At 42.5% G+C, this 14,233-nt stretch overlaps 1 protein-coding gene across 3 annotated transcripts in view; it reads left to right on the top strand.

The window, feature by feature from the left end:
• dlgap4b (discs, large (Drosophila) homolog-associated protein 4b) overlaps positions 1 to 6,717 on the top strand; it is a gene marked incomplete at its 3' end in the record, with an annotated part of 20,432 nt that extends 13,715 nt beyond the window's left edge. For 2 of the 3 annotated variants that reach the window (XM_035661310.1, XM_035661309.1), the window contains 5 exon segments: positions 420 to 859; positions 1,458 to 1,546; positions 2,507 to 2,997; positions 4,280 to 4,371; positions 6,656 to 6,717. In XM_035661310.1, the coding sequence (XP_035517203.1) occupies positions 420 to 859; positions 1,458 to 1,546; positions 2,507 to 2,997; positions 4,280 to 4,371; positions 6,656 to 6,717 (1,174 nt within the window). 3 annotated transcript variants of the gene reach the window in all.
• Between the last annotated feature and the right edge of the window lie 7,516 nt (positions 6,718 to 14,233).

Genomic DNA, 14,233 nt, shown 5'->3' with positions numbered 1-14,233 from the left:
GTGTGTGTGTGTGTGATTTCATTTAGTCACCTGTGTGTAACGGTATGTTTGTTCACTGTCCTACCTGATTTGATTTTCTGCTTTACGGGATGCCGCCCTGATCCTGCTGGTATTCCAGATGCAACAATGTCCCTGTGTGTTCATGTACACTACGAAGACTTCTTCTCGTGACCTGCTGAGAAAACGTAGTCGACTCTTAGACGGATGCTGATAAGCAGTTAGGGCAATGCTTCAAGCTGTTTTATGTACTATTAATATTTTCTGTAATTGCTTCATTCTTCTTTTGAGGTCACTCTGCCTCGACATGATTCTGCCTCAAAAATGTGCTAAAACATGTTTTTGTAATCCTTTTTTCTTTTCTTTTCTTTCTTTCTTGTGTCTTTTCTTCTTGTGTCTCCGTCCTCTCTCGTCTCTTTCAGTGTCTACATGTATAACCACCTGTAAGAAGGCTGCTCCTCCGCCCGTACCGCCCCGTACAACCTCCAAGCCCTACATATCTGTGACAGTACAGAGCAGCACAGAGTCAGCCCAGGACAACTACCTGGACCAGCAGGACCGGAGGTCAGAGGTCAACAGCCAGTCAAGCCACGCTCATAGCAACTCATCAGACAGCCTCGACAGCACCCGTGCCAACAGCCTGGCCCGGGGTATTCCCCGCCCTCCACACATCATTCCCACTCCCATCGCCATCCCAAGAGAGCCAATTGCCCCCACCACCTCCAATGCTTCCACTGAGACAAGTGACTCAGTTGTCCAGCATGAATCCCTGAAATCAGCATTAAATAAAGGGAATCTAGTGGCAGAGGAGCCCCTAGTGGTACCAGTACCCAGACGGAAACTCTCCTCCATTGGCATACAGGTATGCAATGGGACTGTTGCACTAAACAGCTGTTCTGGTTGAATCAGTGCCACACATTAACCCACACAAACACAGTCTCTAGTCCTTGTGTTTTCTCCAGGAAAAAGATCCCTTTCAACAGTAATATCCCCAGTGGTGTATGGTTAGGTCTGAGTGTGTCACCTCAAGCCCAGAAATGTGCCTGCAAGCTAAAGGTCTCATTTGGATGAACGACCCTCTATCATTAGAGCTGGCAATGTGCTGCAGTATAGAAGGCAGCAAATACATAGTTGTGTTCCCCCATAAACCATAACTTTCTGTTCTGTATGTGCTGAAATAACATTCCTTTTCTCCATTTTCCAGACCTTGCACATTAACAGTCTCAGTCAGGGATTAATGGACACTTAATTGAAAACCAAGAACAAAATTGTGCAGATTTTCTCTGTATTTTTCAGTTTTTCTTCCATGATTTGGTTTGTCACTTGGGAAATTAAAACCTCTCAGTGAAGTTGATTAGGGACGATAAAGGTTGATGAAATCATTCCTGCTAAGATTGTTGTCACTGTTAGTATTTTGACTTGGTCACTGACGTTTGTTTTCCACATCTGTTTGTTCTAAGGTTGACTGTATTCAGGAAGTTCCACGAGAGGAGACCCCGCCATTGGCCAAATTTCAGTCAATCGGAGTACAGGTGGAGGACGGGTGGCAGTAAGTCCTCTTCCTGTCCTTGTAACAACGTGAGGAATTTACATTATAGCCACACACACTGCTCTGACTTTCTTTCCCTTTGCAGGAACTATGTGGATGTGAAAGCAATGTGAATGTCTGCAAACTATCTTTATGTGCTGAAAGTAGATTCCTTACATGAGCATTTACTACTTGTCTCCCCTTACTGTATATTTGAGACCCATTTCTAGGTTATTGCAGCGTAGTTTGCATTCTGTGCTTCTACGCTTTCAATGCCAGGAAGTTCTGGGCCGCCTCATGCCTTCCTCCTATATTTTTGGACTTTTGCATGCTGCCTTTACTGTTTTGTATGTAGCAGCTGTACTGAGTCTGATATTTTATCAACACAGCCAGTAGAACAAGTGTTCCTCTGTTTATTTGTATGTTGTTCTTCCTATATTTTTAATGATGTACACACATTTGTGCTATGTGACAGTCTTTCAGCTGTGTTTATCATCACAATATGGATTACCCTGTACTATTCTAGTCTTTTGCTGTGCTTGTCCTCCTCTAATATTGGTTTAGATTCTTCAATCAAGCATTCATAATATTAAATTATCTGACTGAATTGCCACTTGTAAGCGAGTTCCCTGTAATAACAGCAAATGGAAATAATTTTGAGTCAAATAACATTCATGTTCGACCTGTTCTTCCACTTGCCATGTAAATCCACGAAGCTAGATTTCCAGAGATAAAAGATCAACTGATGCCAGTCTGCTTGCTCTATTAATATGTATGCGATGACATATCTATATCAACCGGCAGAGGTGACTCAGTGTTAAAACTAAGCATTGCATGTTTGTTCCAGGAATAGAGATGTCATTCTTGAATAATTTATTGTTTTCTTTGTCCACTGCACATGAACAAAGGAAACTAATTTGGGGAAAATGAGAATTGTTCTATGAAAATCTGTAACAATTAGTCTCACCCTGTTTGTTTCAGACACAGTCGCTCCAGTAGCATGGCCTCAAAACAAGAAACAGACTCAGACACACAGGACATCCCTTTCATCTCCCATATCAATAATGTCAAACACTCTTCTGAGAAGAAAGTCATGGTCAATAGTGCCAGCCAATCCATGAGTTCCCCTCCTGGACAGGACTCTTTAGACAATGGAGACACTACTGGAGACATCTCTTCACCTCCGCCACCCAGGCAGATCCTCAACCGCTCCACCACACGAAGTAGCTCTTCCTCCTTCTCAGAAAGTCTGGACCCAGCGCTGGACCCCTCGTCGTTACCACCTCCAGACCCTTGGCTGGAGAGCGGGAATGGGAGTAACAGCAGTGTTCCCCAGAGCGGAGGAGGCGGGACGCTGTGTCGGAGAGATGGCCACTGGTTCATGAAGCTGCTGCAGGCTGAAACAGGACGCATGGAAGGCTGGTGCCAGCAGATGGAGCAGGAGACCAAAGACAACCAGCTCTCAGAGGAGGGTAAGGCTACCAGGACACTCCTACAACCCCACGTCTTTTTGTTAAATTGCTTCCATGTCTCCAAGTTTCCAACTCCAGGCAAGGTTGTGCTGTGAGGCAGTGCACCAGGCGGTGTCAAAGGTAATCTGGCCAGCTTGCACACTGGTGATCATTTTAACAATCCAATCCTGTTTGTACCATTACCGATGTACTCAAAAAGCATGAAGTATGGAGTTAGATATGTAGAAGATATGTTTTAATGGTCTGATCTGTTTCTATTTCAGTGATAATATCCAGTTACATTCACTCTTCAGTTAACTTTTGAGTGAGCCAAATATACAGTGAAGGTGTTGCTGAAGTCATTTTGAGCCTCTTTCCGAGTTCTGTTCCCGTCTGGACCAAAACCCTAAAACAGAACTTGGTTGTAAGGTTCTGCCTCAGGCCCTACAATCACTTTATCAGACATACACAGCATGGAGGGGATGAGGCGGTAATACCTGCGGTTACCACACACAAGCAGGCCTGTAATCCTCAGAATTACACAAATCTACTCTGGAACTGATTAAACCTCCAGATTAGATTAGTGCTTCAACATCAGCAGTGAGCACACACACAAATACACAATGTACACACAAACAAACAAACGGTAGGAAGTTCTTTGGATGCTCAGTTCATATCAGAAGCATTGGATCCATGTATGAATAAGGCTCTGTGGATCTTTGAGTCCATATGTTTGTGTGTTTGTGTGACCTTTCTGCAGTAAAGTGGTCAGTCAGTTTAAATCTGATGTGGATCTGCACCCCAGAGCTGCGTCTCACCACACTATAATCACATTGCCATAATTTTGCAATCCAATGATCAGAACGGAGTCCCAATTTTGTCAGGGCAGATGTTTGTCCTAGTTTTGACACAGCAACAGCGCAGTGACCACTAACCGACAGAAGGCTGGAGTATCTATATAAGCCTAGATGCCTTTAAAGAGGATAACATTGCCCAATACACTGTAATCCTCTTCATGCCACCCTGTGGAGTTTGTTGGGCAGTACATTGCAAGGCAGGCCTAAATGTGTAGACACCTGCAGCAAGCTTTTGGTTTGCATCTAACCAGAGTTATATAGATATTATAGGTATGTAAGCCGGAGATCAGCTGGTGTAGTTCTGGCTGTTGCTGTACCTTTTTGATAAAGGCAGATCTTGGTGTGTATGCCAACTGTAGCCGAAAAGACTTGCTTTGTGTGGCATCCATAGCTCGAATAACGTTTTGCCTCTGTTATAAATGTGTCCATTTTTGTTCTTTCTTCAGTGCTGGGGAAGGTTCGCAGTGCAGTAGGAAGTGCCCAGCTCCTAATATCCCAGAAGTTCCAGCAGTTCAGGGGACTGTGTGAACAGAACTTGGTGTGTATATGGCCTTCCTGTGACAACTCTACTCTACAGGACTGCACAAGCATGAAACTGGGACTCACATCCAAGTCCCGAACCTGTACCAAACTCAGTTATATTTTGGTTATCCTGTTTTCTGCAAGATATGCATGCCTCGATGCACATGAAGGCTTTTACACAAAAGAAAACAGACTAATCTGAGAACAGCCATGATACACAGTTTATTAGTCCTACACAGAATAATGCATGGTGGCCCACAAGCACAAAATACAAGGAGCTTATAATAAGCCAATAAGCCATTCCTCTTGGGTGACATGTTTTACTGGAAATGGCATTATACAAATTGTAGCAATAAATAGCATGTGACACTATAAGCTCGACTGAACAAAGAAATCCAGAAGAGAGAGAGAGGCGCATTTCTGAATTGGTTATATTTGAAGGTAACCGAACCAAGCCTAAAGCTGTACGTAACAAAATGACCCAATCCAGACGTAATACTTTGTCAGTGCCCATCAGGCTCGAGTCGGATAGCAAGAAACAAACAAAATCACATGTGAACTGTCTACTTTAAGTCACTGTAATGCTATCATTGTAACTGTGCCATTTGCACAGAAGAAGTTTCACTGAAATGATTTAGCCTTAGCTACACAAATCAACAGTTAATGCTTTAAATGCATTGATATCACTGTACCATATACTGCCTCCCGACTGACTGAGCTTTCTTCTCTGTAATGTCACTTTGCAATGACTAGACATCTCGTAACAACATTTTGCACAGCTCAGCAGGAGATACACTGATACATTCACTGACTTAGGAACATTATCATAAGCAATCGTTTCCTGAACTTCACAGGGTCGTTAGCATGATAGCACCATAGCACTTTGGTTTGGATGTCTGGATATGGCAGCACTGGATGCAGCTGTTTAAATATGAAGAATAGAGTGGAGCCTGCACAAACAAAAGCCAGTCCGCCTGGAGCGTTACAAACAGTGGCTGACAGAGGGAAAGAAGTCAGAGCTGGATTCACTTTACATCTGTTTGCCAATCTGTGCAGGCTTTGCACAAACAATAAACATAGAGGCAGCTGTTTGTAAACAAGTGAGGGGCTAAGTCTACTTTTAACTGCATTCTGAATGATTACATTTCTTTTTGTTGTCAAACTTGAAGTTCCTTTGTATTTCTCTGGCTCGACACATCGGCTTGTTTTACTTGGCTGCGTTGAAGCACCGAATCTCTTTCAGTTACTGAAAAAGATTAAAGTTCTGTTGACAAAAGAATTGAGCTGTAACATGGCTCCCTCTAGTGGCGCACATCAAAAAAGCAGCACTGGATGACGAGCACAGTATGTAATGCAAAGGTGTAGCACAGTAATAAGCTGCTGTAATAAGGCAGTTAATACCTTTGTTGGGGTGCCATGATGGTCTGGATCCAACCTTCTTGAACAACAGCTTCCCTGTTTTGAGTCTGGCCCGGGGAATTTTGTTGCATGTCTTTCCCCACCTTTTTCTACTCGTTTCCTTCATCTCTCTCATCTCACTACCAAAATGTCCCCAAAAATAAACTGTGAATTTGCTGCAGAACCACCTTCACTCACGCACCTAAAGCAAAGCAATAAAACAAGCAAGTCTGCATAGACGATATAAACAGGCACACACAAGTTGTAAGAGCAAAATACACAATTCTGCAGTGACATTTTGAGGCAGTTTATATACAATAAGATGAAAGCTTATTTGAAATATACAAATATACAGCCAGAACTGTCTGCCAAGCAGCCCGGAGCTTCTGCAGGGAGACACTTTTATACTGATATTGGCTTCTCTTTCTGCGGTGGCAACAACCTCTCTACAAAGCCTCGACTGAGCTGGATCAGCAGAACAAATATGAACATTTAAAGTAGGACTAACAGAAACTAGGATGGTTGATGGTGGTGGGGACCCACAGATACACTGACCTCTGCCCTCAGTCTCACATTATGGACACATCTAGGTTGAAGCCATTTCAGAAATAAAGTGTAGTTTTTTTTCTTCTCAAATAAATTATATATTAAATTATCTGTTTTTTTGTTTTGTTTTTCATCATGTACCTGATCCATCTCTGCAGGTGGAAATACAGATGTGTTGAAAGTAGACTGAATTGTTTTGTTTTTTCTTTTACTTGCCAAAAACACTTAAAGGATAATTTGTCCAAAACTACAGCCCATGTGCAGAACGCTAAATGTCTACACTGCAAAACTAACTGTGCTCTGTCCTCATCCTTCATTGATTCATTTTCATCCCTTTTCTCTCTCTCTTGTTTTAGAATGTGAATGCCAACCCGCGGCCCACGGCCCAGGACCTGGCTGGTTTCTGGGACCTACTGCAAGCTCTCACTCCGAGGACCTCAGCGGCCTCAAGTTCGATGAGCTCCTACCATCTCAGTCAACTGACTGGCAAGCCGTGCCATCTGCGGCTGCCCAGTCGCCCCCTGAGCGGAAGGTACTTCCCACCCCTGCTGCCCAGTGCCCTGGCTGGGGTAGGAAAGCCGCCGAAACCGGCCTCTCTCCTCCCACCACCACCACCATTTCTCCCACTCTTTTTTTCCCTCTCCCCTCCTTTCACCTCCCGCTCCTCCCACCCCGCGCCCGCCCTTGCATTTGTCGCCTGCGTCGGGTGTTTAGTTCTAAGCCAGGGCTCCCTTCAGCAAATTACAATAGGGGCCATGATGTAGATCCTTTAGGCCATGCATTGCGAGAACTTCATCTTCAGAGTGTGAGGGCTGTACGTATGGTGTAGTTTCTATACTTGTAAGCCTTCTGCATTCCATGGCTAGATTAAACTTAGAGGTGCGTCGCTTGCATAGGTGAGTATTGCGAAGAACTGCACTGGCTTCCATGTGGCTGACTGCGCTGAACGCAAGAGCTCGGCTTTTGCTCGCTTACTTCCTGGTTAAAATGGTACTTTATATGCATGAGTATCTTGTGTGGTCCGTACCTGTCTTCCCTGCTTTTCTGCCCTGTCTCGGGATGTGTCTCTCTATACGATGTTTGCAGTTTTTTAAATGTATGTGCTTTATAGCTGTTGTAGTCTGGAGGGACGTAAATGCCAAATGTTGTTGCAATGGCTACAAAGCAAGTATGATCTGTTGCTGTTCTTTGTTGCTCTTTGTTATATTGTTAAGTTTGAATGACCCACCATCCATGTGTTATCCATAGAGCTCTCTAACGTAATATCACTCTGGTTTGACAGGCCTCTGCTACTTGAAATTGTTATGTTTTTTCTCAAATTTCCTGTTTTTGCCGGATGTGTTCTGGTGCTGGTCTTTTTTCTGTTTATCACCCTCCTCTTTTTTTTTATTTTCTTACAAAATTCCTTATGTCTCTTGTAGAAGTCTGTCTTGCCAAACCTTCTTTCTATCCCATATCTGAATACCCTCTTGAAGAGTTGTGTTTTTTCCAAATGTACTTCTCTCTAAGTACGAGGTTTTTTTGTTATTTCATATTGACGTCCTTCTGGCCTCTCTGCCATCACGTGGATCTCTTTTTCCCTCTTCTTACCTCCTTGTATTGTCCTATACTGTCTTTCTATTACCCCTCATCACATCTGCAGTACGAAGGGAATGAGAACGGGTCACTCTCGAGTACTGAACAATTCAAAGAACAGATTGCTTGTTTGCCTCTTGGTTAAAGGGCGATCCATTTCGCTTTATTGCGCAAAGGGGAAGGAGTGCGATTGCCATTCGTGCCACCTGCTTTTCTTTCGAACTCCTCGGCAGAGAAGCAGAGACAAGAGGCTCGCAAGCACGTCATGGCTAGCTCTAAATCAATGACTGCATTAGTTTCGCGGAATCACTGCCACGAGAGCGCAGCGGGCAGTTGAAACTCTTTATGTCCCGAGGCCCAGACTCGCCTTCTGGTGAGTGAAGTCACGTTTTCGCTGACGGAAGCTAGGTTGTAGGTCGGATTTCAAGGACAGATAAGTTGTCGCTGAAATACCTAGAAGGGGTCAGTTTTTGACAGAGGAAGACTTTTTAGCTTAAATGCAGTAGCGCAACTAACCACGTTTCTATTTAGTTAAGCAGCTAGTGTATATGTTTGCTCAGAGGTAGGAGGGCACTAGGACTTGGTCAATTGCTTAACGGTGCGGGACCTCGATTGACTTTTATTCAGAACTTGGGTCAATTTGCGCGAATAAAACGGACACAAATAGAATTGCAATTATAGGACCAGGAAGAGGGGGGACAGACTTACGAAGCAGAGGTGCCATCATTTTTGAGGCTCGCCATTGAAAAACCTTCGAGACTACATTTGGTAAGTTTAGGTTAAAGTTTGGGAGAGAAGATAGGCAAATGGAATGAACGTTGTCATTTGCCTTAGTTTTACGTACTCCTTCGATTCTTTAAAGATTGTTCTAATTTTCTGATAATATATTTTACTCAACTTATCTACCTAATCCTCAAAAGATCTGATCATGTGAAGACTTTCTTAACCTTAACTCTTATCCTTGGCTATAAAGAATCATTTAAGTGGGACAGATCAGGCAAGGATTAATGCATCTGTTTCCACTACCTGCGTCTATCTCCCTATGGTCATCTCCAGTTGTCGTGTGTTAGCGGAATTGCGGAACTGCAACCTTGGGCACCAGTCGCACATACCTCACTGCGCACACGTACAAATTTACTGCACTACAACATCACAACACACCCATGCCTAATCCAACACTTATATGTCACGTACCTTTTCCTGCCTTGGTATATTATTTGTCTTAACTGTTATTCTACTCCTTTATGGGCTCATCAAAATGGCCATGTTTAGCGGATCTGTTATTAGAAGAATATTTACTCTAGAAGATGGTGTACATTCGAATTACGTCAGATTGCCTAAACGGTTTCCAGGTTGTGTGTTGTGGTTGTCTGTGTGGTTGTGTGGTTTATATACTTATTCTTTAGTCTTTAATTTCTCACGTTTTACTCTTATGCTTTTTGATAATACATCATACGTTATTCTCTTCTTTGATCAGTTCAATCTTAATTTTACCTCCGTTCATTTGTCTGTTTTCCAGGGCCAGTGTTTGATTTTCATGATGGTGCTAGTTAACCCCTAGCCCCCCGTCTCCAGTGCGATGGTGTTCGGAGGCGGTGGTCGGTTGGTTTCACGTGACTGGTGCCCCAGGTGTTGTGATTGCTTTTTTTTCTTTCTGTGTTTGTATGGGTCTGATAGGTGTGTGCCTGATGTGGTGGTGTGGCTTGCTGTGTGTCTGCGTAGGACGGGCGGGCGGTAGTGTTTGATGTCGTATGCGGCGAGTTCGGGTCTTCTGTGTCGCCCCGGGGGGAGGGCGGGCCTCGCTATGTGCACTGTGCTCCTTGCGTCTCTCGTCCTCTCCTGTGTTTTCTGTGTCCGCGCCTGTCGTGGTTTCGGGTCTCTGCTGTCCGCGGGTGTTGTCCGGGACTCGCCGTGCGCCTCTATACTGTCTATACTAGTCATACTAGTATAGTGGTTACCGCTAGGTATCATGAGTAGCGGGGTATATATAGGGTACCTAACTCAGGCCTATTCTATGACTAGTACTGTGCGGGGTATATATGTTCCTGGCAAATAATTGTTGTGTGTGTCCTTCAAAATGTTCCCGTGTCAAACATTTTAAACACTGGTGAGAGTCTGTAAAGTTTAGTTTCTTAATGGTTTTGAATGAAAGCACATCACAATATAAATGATGACCGAATATGAGGATCTTAATTTAAGTCTGACTGTCAGTGGCCACAATATTGATGAATATTATTGTCTTTGTAGGGAAGACTTCAACTCCTTTTTAGTCTCTTTTTGCTTCTCTTTGTCCCATCAACTTTGTTTTTCATGTTTGTGCTCTATCTGCAGATATGTGAATATTTCAGTAAGGGGGTTTTGCTCCATCTGTCTGTTTTAATGGTTCTTTAAGTGCTTTTAATAACCTCACTTAGCTTTCAACTCGTACATCTCAACTGAATCTAGGGCTTTTATTGAAGTAATGCAGCAGGCTGAGTATGCAGGATAATATGGTGTTATTGTTCGTGGGGACACACATTAGGACATGTGTCTTGCTGTTTTTTACCTTTTGTCCAAAAGTATTGCAATTTATTTTGCCTCCCATCACTCAACAAAATCAGTTTTAGTTCTTTGTTACCATTATTGTCTTCCCCCCCCCCCCCATTGAACATTATACAAAGTACCTGCACTTTTTTATTCAAAGAAACAATATTTAATTAAAGCATTACATACATTAGTCATTGTGTTTTCATCATTTTGTTAAATGCTGCTTGCTTTTTTTTTTTTTCATGGAAGACTGCATAAGCCAAAGATGAATTCACTGTTTTCAAATTCATCTCATGTATTAAAATGTCTGCAGCAGGGAGCTCAACAGTAAATGTGCTTACTGTGAAAATAGATGGAGTGGACTGGAGCCACAGCGCCGTGTGTATTACAGGTTTAACATTTTGATATGCACATGCCTGGAAGCTTAACTAGAACTGCCCATCACTTCTACAATACTGAGTGATTGTTTTGCAGCATTCAGGACCTGGCCCACCCCCCTTTCTCAGCCTGGAAACTCCCGTCTTGAAAAGATTAATTTCTGACCTGTAGAGGGCAACAGTGGTTAATTTCCAGTTTAAGGTACTGTAGTATACTGTATACACACAATGGAAAGGCATTCACACTATGAGACCACAGTGAGCCCTGCCCTGTTTTGCATTAAGGGGACACATTGTATGGATTACACATATTCACAGACTCCTGTCTCATTTGAACCGAGTTCCCAAAACACAAAAAGGTTTGAAATGAGGCCTCTTGGTTTTTGAGTTATTCATGTAGGATTTCACTCCAGAACCATAAAGTCAACCTTGACATCCAACACAGTTGTTTGCCTGTCTTCCAGTCACATTTGGTTTCTTCCAAATGGTGAGCAAACAAAACCTAACCTCCCCTCCCTAATTAGTTATGTTAAACTGTTGCAGTGTCACTCCATTGCTTTGGCTGCTGCAATGCTTCTTTCTCACCCACTGTGACCCAAAAATGCAGCCTGGGGCTTTGAATTGTAAAAAGCTCGATGACCACCATTCTTTCTCTATCTTGGCAATAGCCTTCTCTTGATGGCGGGCCTTTGTTTGCCTGTTGTGTTTGCCTGTTGTGGATGACTCTTAACAAGGAAAATGGCTCTGGGGTGTCAATAGCCTGCTCCCTGGTTGCTGTCAATGCCCCCTCCATTTGACTGGGGTGGATAGCATTGTTAGCACCTGAAGCCCTTTTGTGTGACTCAGTCGTTAGCTTGATTTGATTTCTGACTGCCAGGAAAAAGATGTGTGTCTGACAAGTTGTTTTCCTGAAATAGACTATGTGGTGTCAATATAGGTGTCTCCAAGCTTTCCACAAATTGTAAACTGATTGTTATTGACACATTTTTTGATGATCTGATTTGATTATTCAGTCTTGAGTAAAATCCCTGTATGTGTAAACAGGCCAGTTTGAAAAGGCAATATATTGCAACAACTAGATTTATATCGCTTTCCCATATGCATCCACTGCCATAATATGTTTTATACATATCATTTCCATTATTTGTTTCTCCATTTGCCTAATTTTCAGGCCCAAACAACGCTGTCATCCTTCCTCACACAAAACTGTAGTTTGAACGCACATCAAACACAGTGTGGCATCTTAAACACGCTGAGGGAAGGAGGGCGGGAACACAGACAAAGTTGTTGTATCGTCACAAACTGAAAGGCGACGCTTTTCCAGCCCGCTAAAACTTGGATGTGTAAAATACCATGAGATGTCAGTGACATACTTGAAGAAACAAAAGAGAGTTCATCTCATGCATTTAAACAAGGCTTCTCTCCAATACACACAGATATCACTGGGACACACCTAGGTCTGTTTCCTGGCTAGGGTTATCCATGATCCAAACGGCTGCACTGTGGGGGGGGTAGTTGTCGCTGTAAAGCCATTGATTTGAGGGTGATAATGGTCCCCATGTAGGTTTGATGGATTTGGCCTTTTAAAGTCAAAACTGTCACTGCTTTCAGCATTTGCTTAAGCAGTGGTCTGTTTGGGTAAAGCTTTATTTTGTGAAATCTACACTTGTATTCAGCTGCACCTTTTAATGTTCTGCCTTCAACCAGGGTAAACAATAGTGACGTCTGTCAAATATGTTATCATCCATAAATGCAAAAAAAAAAGCAATAGTTTCAATGTTAAGCAAGATAATTTACAATGGGAATATTCTCAAAATTGCACCATATGTGTAACATACTTTTAAATTTTTCACTTTTTCCCTACAAAATGGATTTGACATTTTAACTCATTATATAAAGATTAGCTACCCTTTAAGATTGTTTCATGTATTTGCCACTTTTTCTGCATTCCAGGACTGAAGGAAAAACAGGTTAGATTATTAGAGGCGATAAGAGAAGCAGTTTAATCCCAGGAAGAGAGTATACCTCAACTGAGATACCAGTGAATCCACTCCCATACAGTAGTCCAAAGGCCTGCTTGCAAAAAACAAAAAGCTCATTAGCATCTCTGCTTTGTTCCACTGAGTCAGGCATAAAACTGGGAAAGGGGTGAGGGGCAGAACCTATATGCTCTTACCAGAAGAGATATGATATAGCAAAAAGTGGCTGTAAAAAATACTAGAACAAATATTTTATGAAGCAAGCACATATTTTAAAAACTAGGATCTGTTCAGTATAATACTCTATAGGTGTGTATTTCAGGGTTTGTGGGGGTTTAGTATAAAAGGGTTGTATTGTTTGAGGCAAAGTTGTGAGTGAGTGGGTGTGTTGTTCATAAAATGAGATTTACCTAGATTCTTGTCACTATACTCTGGTAACATTTAAAGTATATGTGCAATACTGAGTTAAAGGGTTCTTTGATATTAAGATGAAACTAATAATCTTGCATTTCTCCCCCTGTGCTTCTTAAAGTCATCTTCTGTAAATAAGAACAGAACCAGACTGAAAATCTTCATCTTTTACAATGCTGTAGATCTATTTATACTATTTCAAAGTTGTTCAAATGTATAATGGAGAGACGTAACATTCAATAAAATGCACACAATACTTTCTCAAAAAGTTCGTGACTGTATTTCACTGTTTTGTAGCTGTTTGCTGACTTTAAAGATAAGATGATTCAGTTTGTGGTTGTAATTTTTCTTTCAAAGACTATCATGCACATCTGTTGAAGATGTATTTGGACACACAACGTTTATTAAGGTCTACATTTAAATGGTTACAACGGGTAGATAGCAGTTCTGTATGGCGCTATCTTGCAGTTAAATAAAATCCCGCTCGTTTGACCTGAGTTATTAAAGTAGGCCTTACTCCCAACACATCTGTAGCCCGGAGTCACACAAACTGTGGGATTAATGTCTAAATATCACATCAGAAATGGCTCTAAACAGTGTGAGTCGAGATAACCTGGTTAATTGTGTTATTAACGGGGCTCCTGCTGTCACCAGTGGACACTTTCTACGTTTATGATTTATGTAACAAGAACATTTTGCTCAGCGTTACGTAAAGCCTTCCCACACCATGTAGCTGCCTCTCTCGCACCCAGGAATTAAAATGGGCCAGAATGGTTTAAAAAAGACGACTATGTTACTATATGTGCACTGCATGTGTCTGTGTAACCGTGTGGTTTCAACCGTGTCGAGAAAATAACATTATTTCAGTGACTGCGATATATTTTGAATGAACTGGTTGTCCCGTCAGTCACAGTGACACAGAGCCTGTCTGCTGTCGAGCGGAGCGCCGTGATTGGATAATGACCACCCAGGAGGCGGAATGGAGGCTCCTGATTGGCTGACAGCCGTTGATGAGGCGGGATCATTTCAGCTGCGACTGTCAAGATTGGCAAAGAGCTGGCGCTGC

This window comes from Morone saxatilis, unplaced genomic scaffold, assembly GCF_004916995.1.
Source record: "Morone saxatilis isolate NCDOM2014 unplaced genomic scaffold, NCSU_SB_2.0 Contig18, whole genome shotgun sequence".
Taxonomy (NCBI): domain Eukaryota; kingdom Metazoa; phylum Chordata; class Actinopteri; family Moronidae; genus Morone; species Morone saxatilis.
This window is presented reverse-complemented; position numbering and strand designations above follow the sequence as displayed.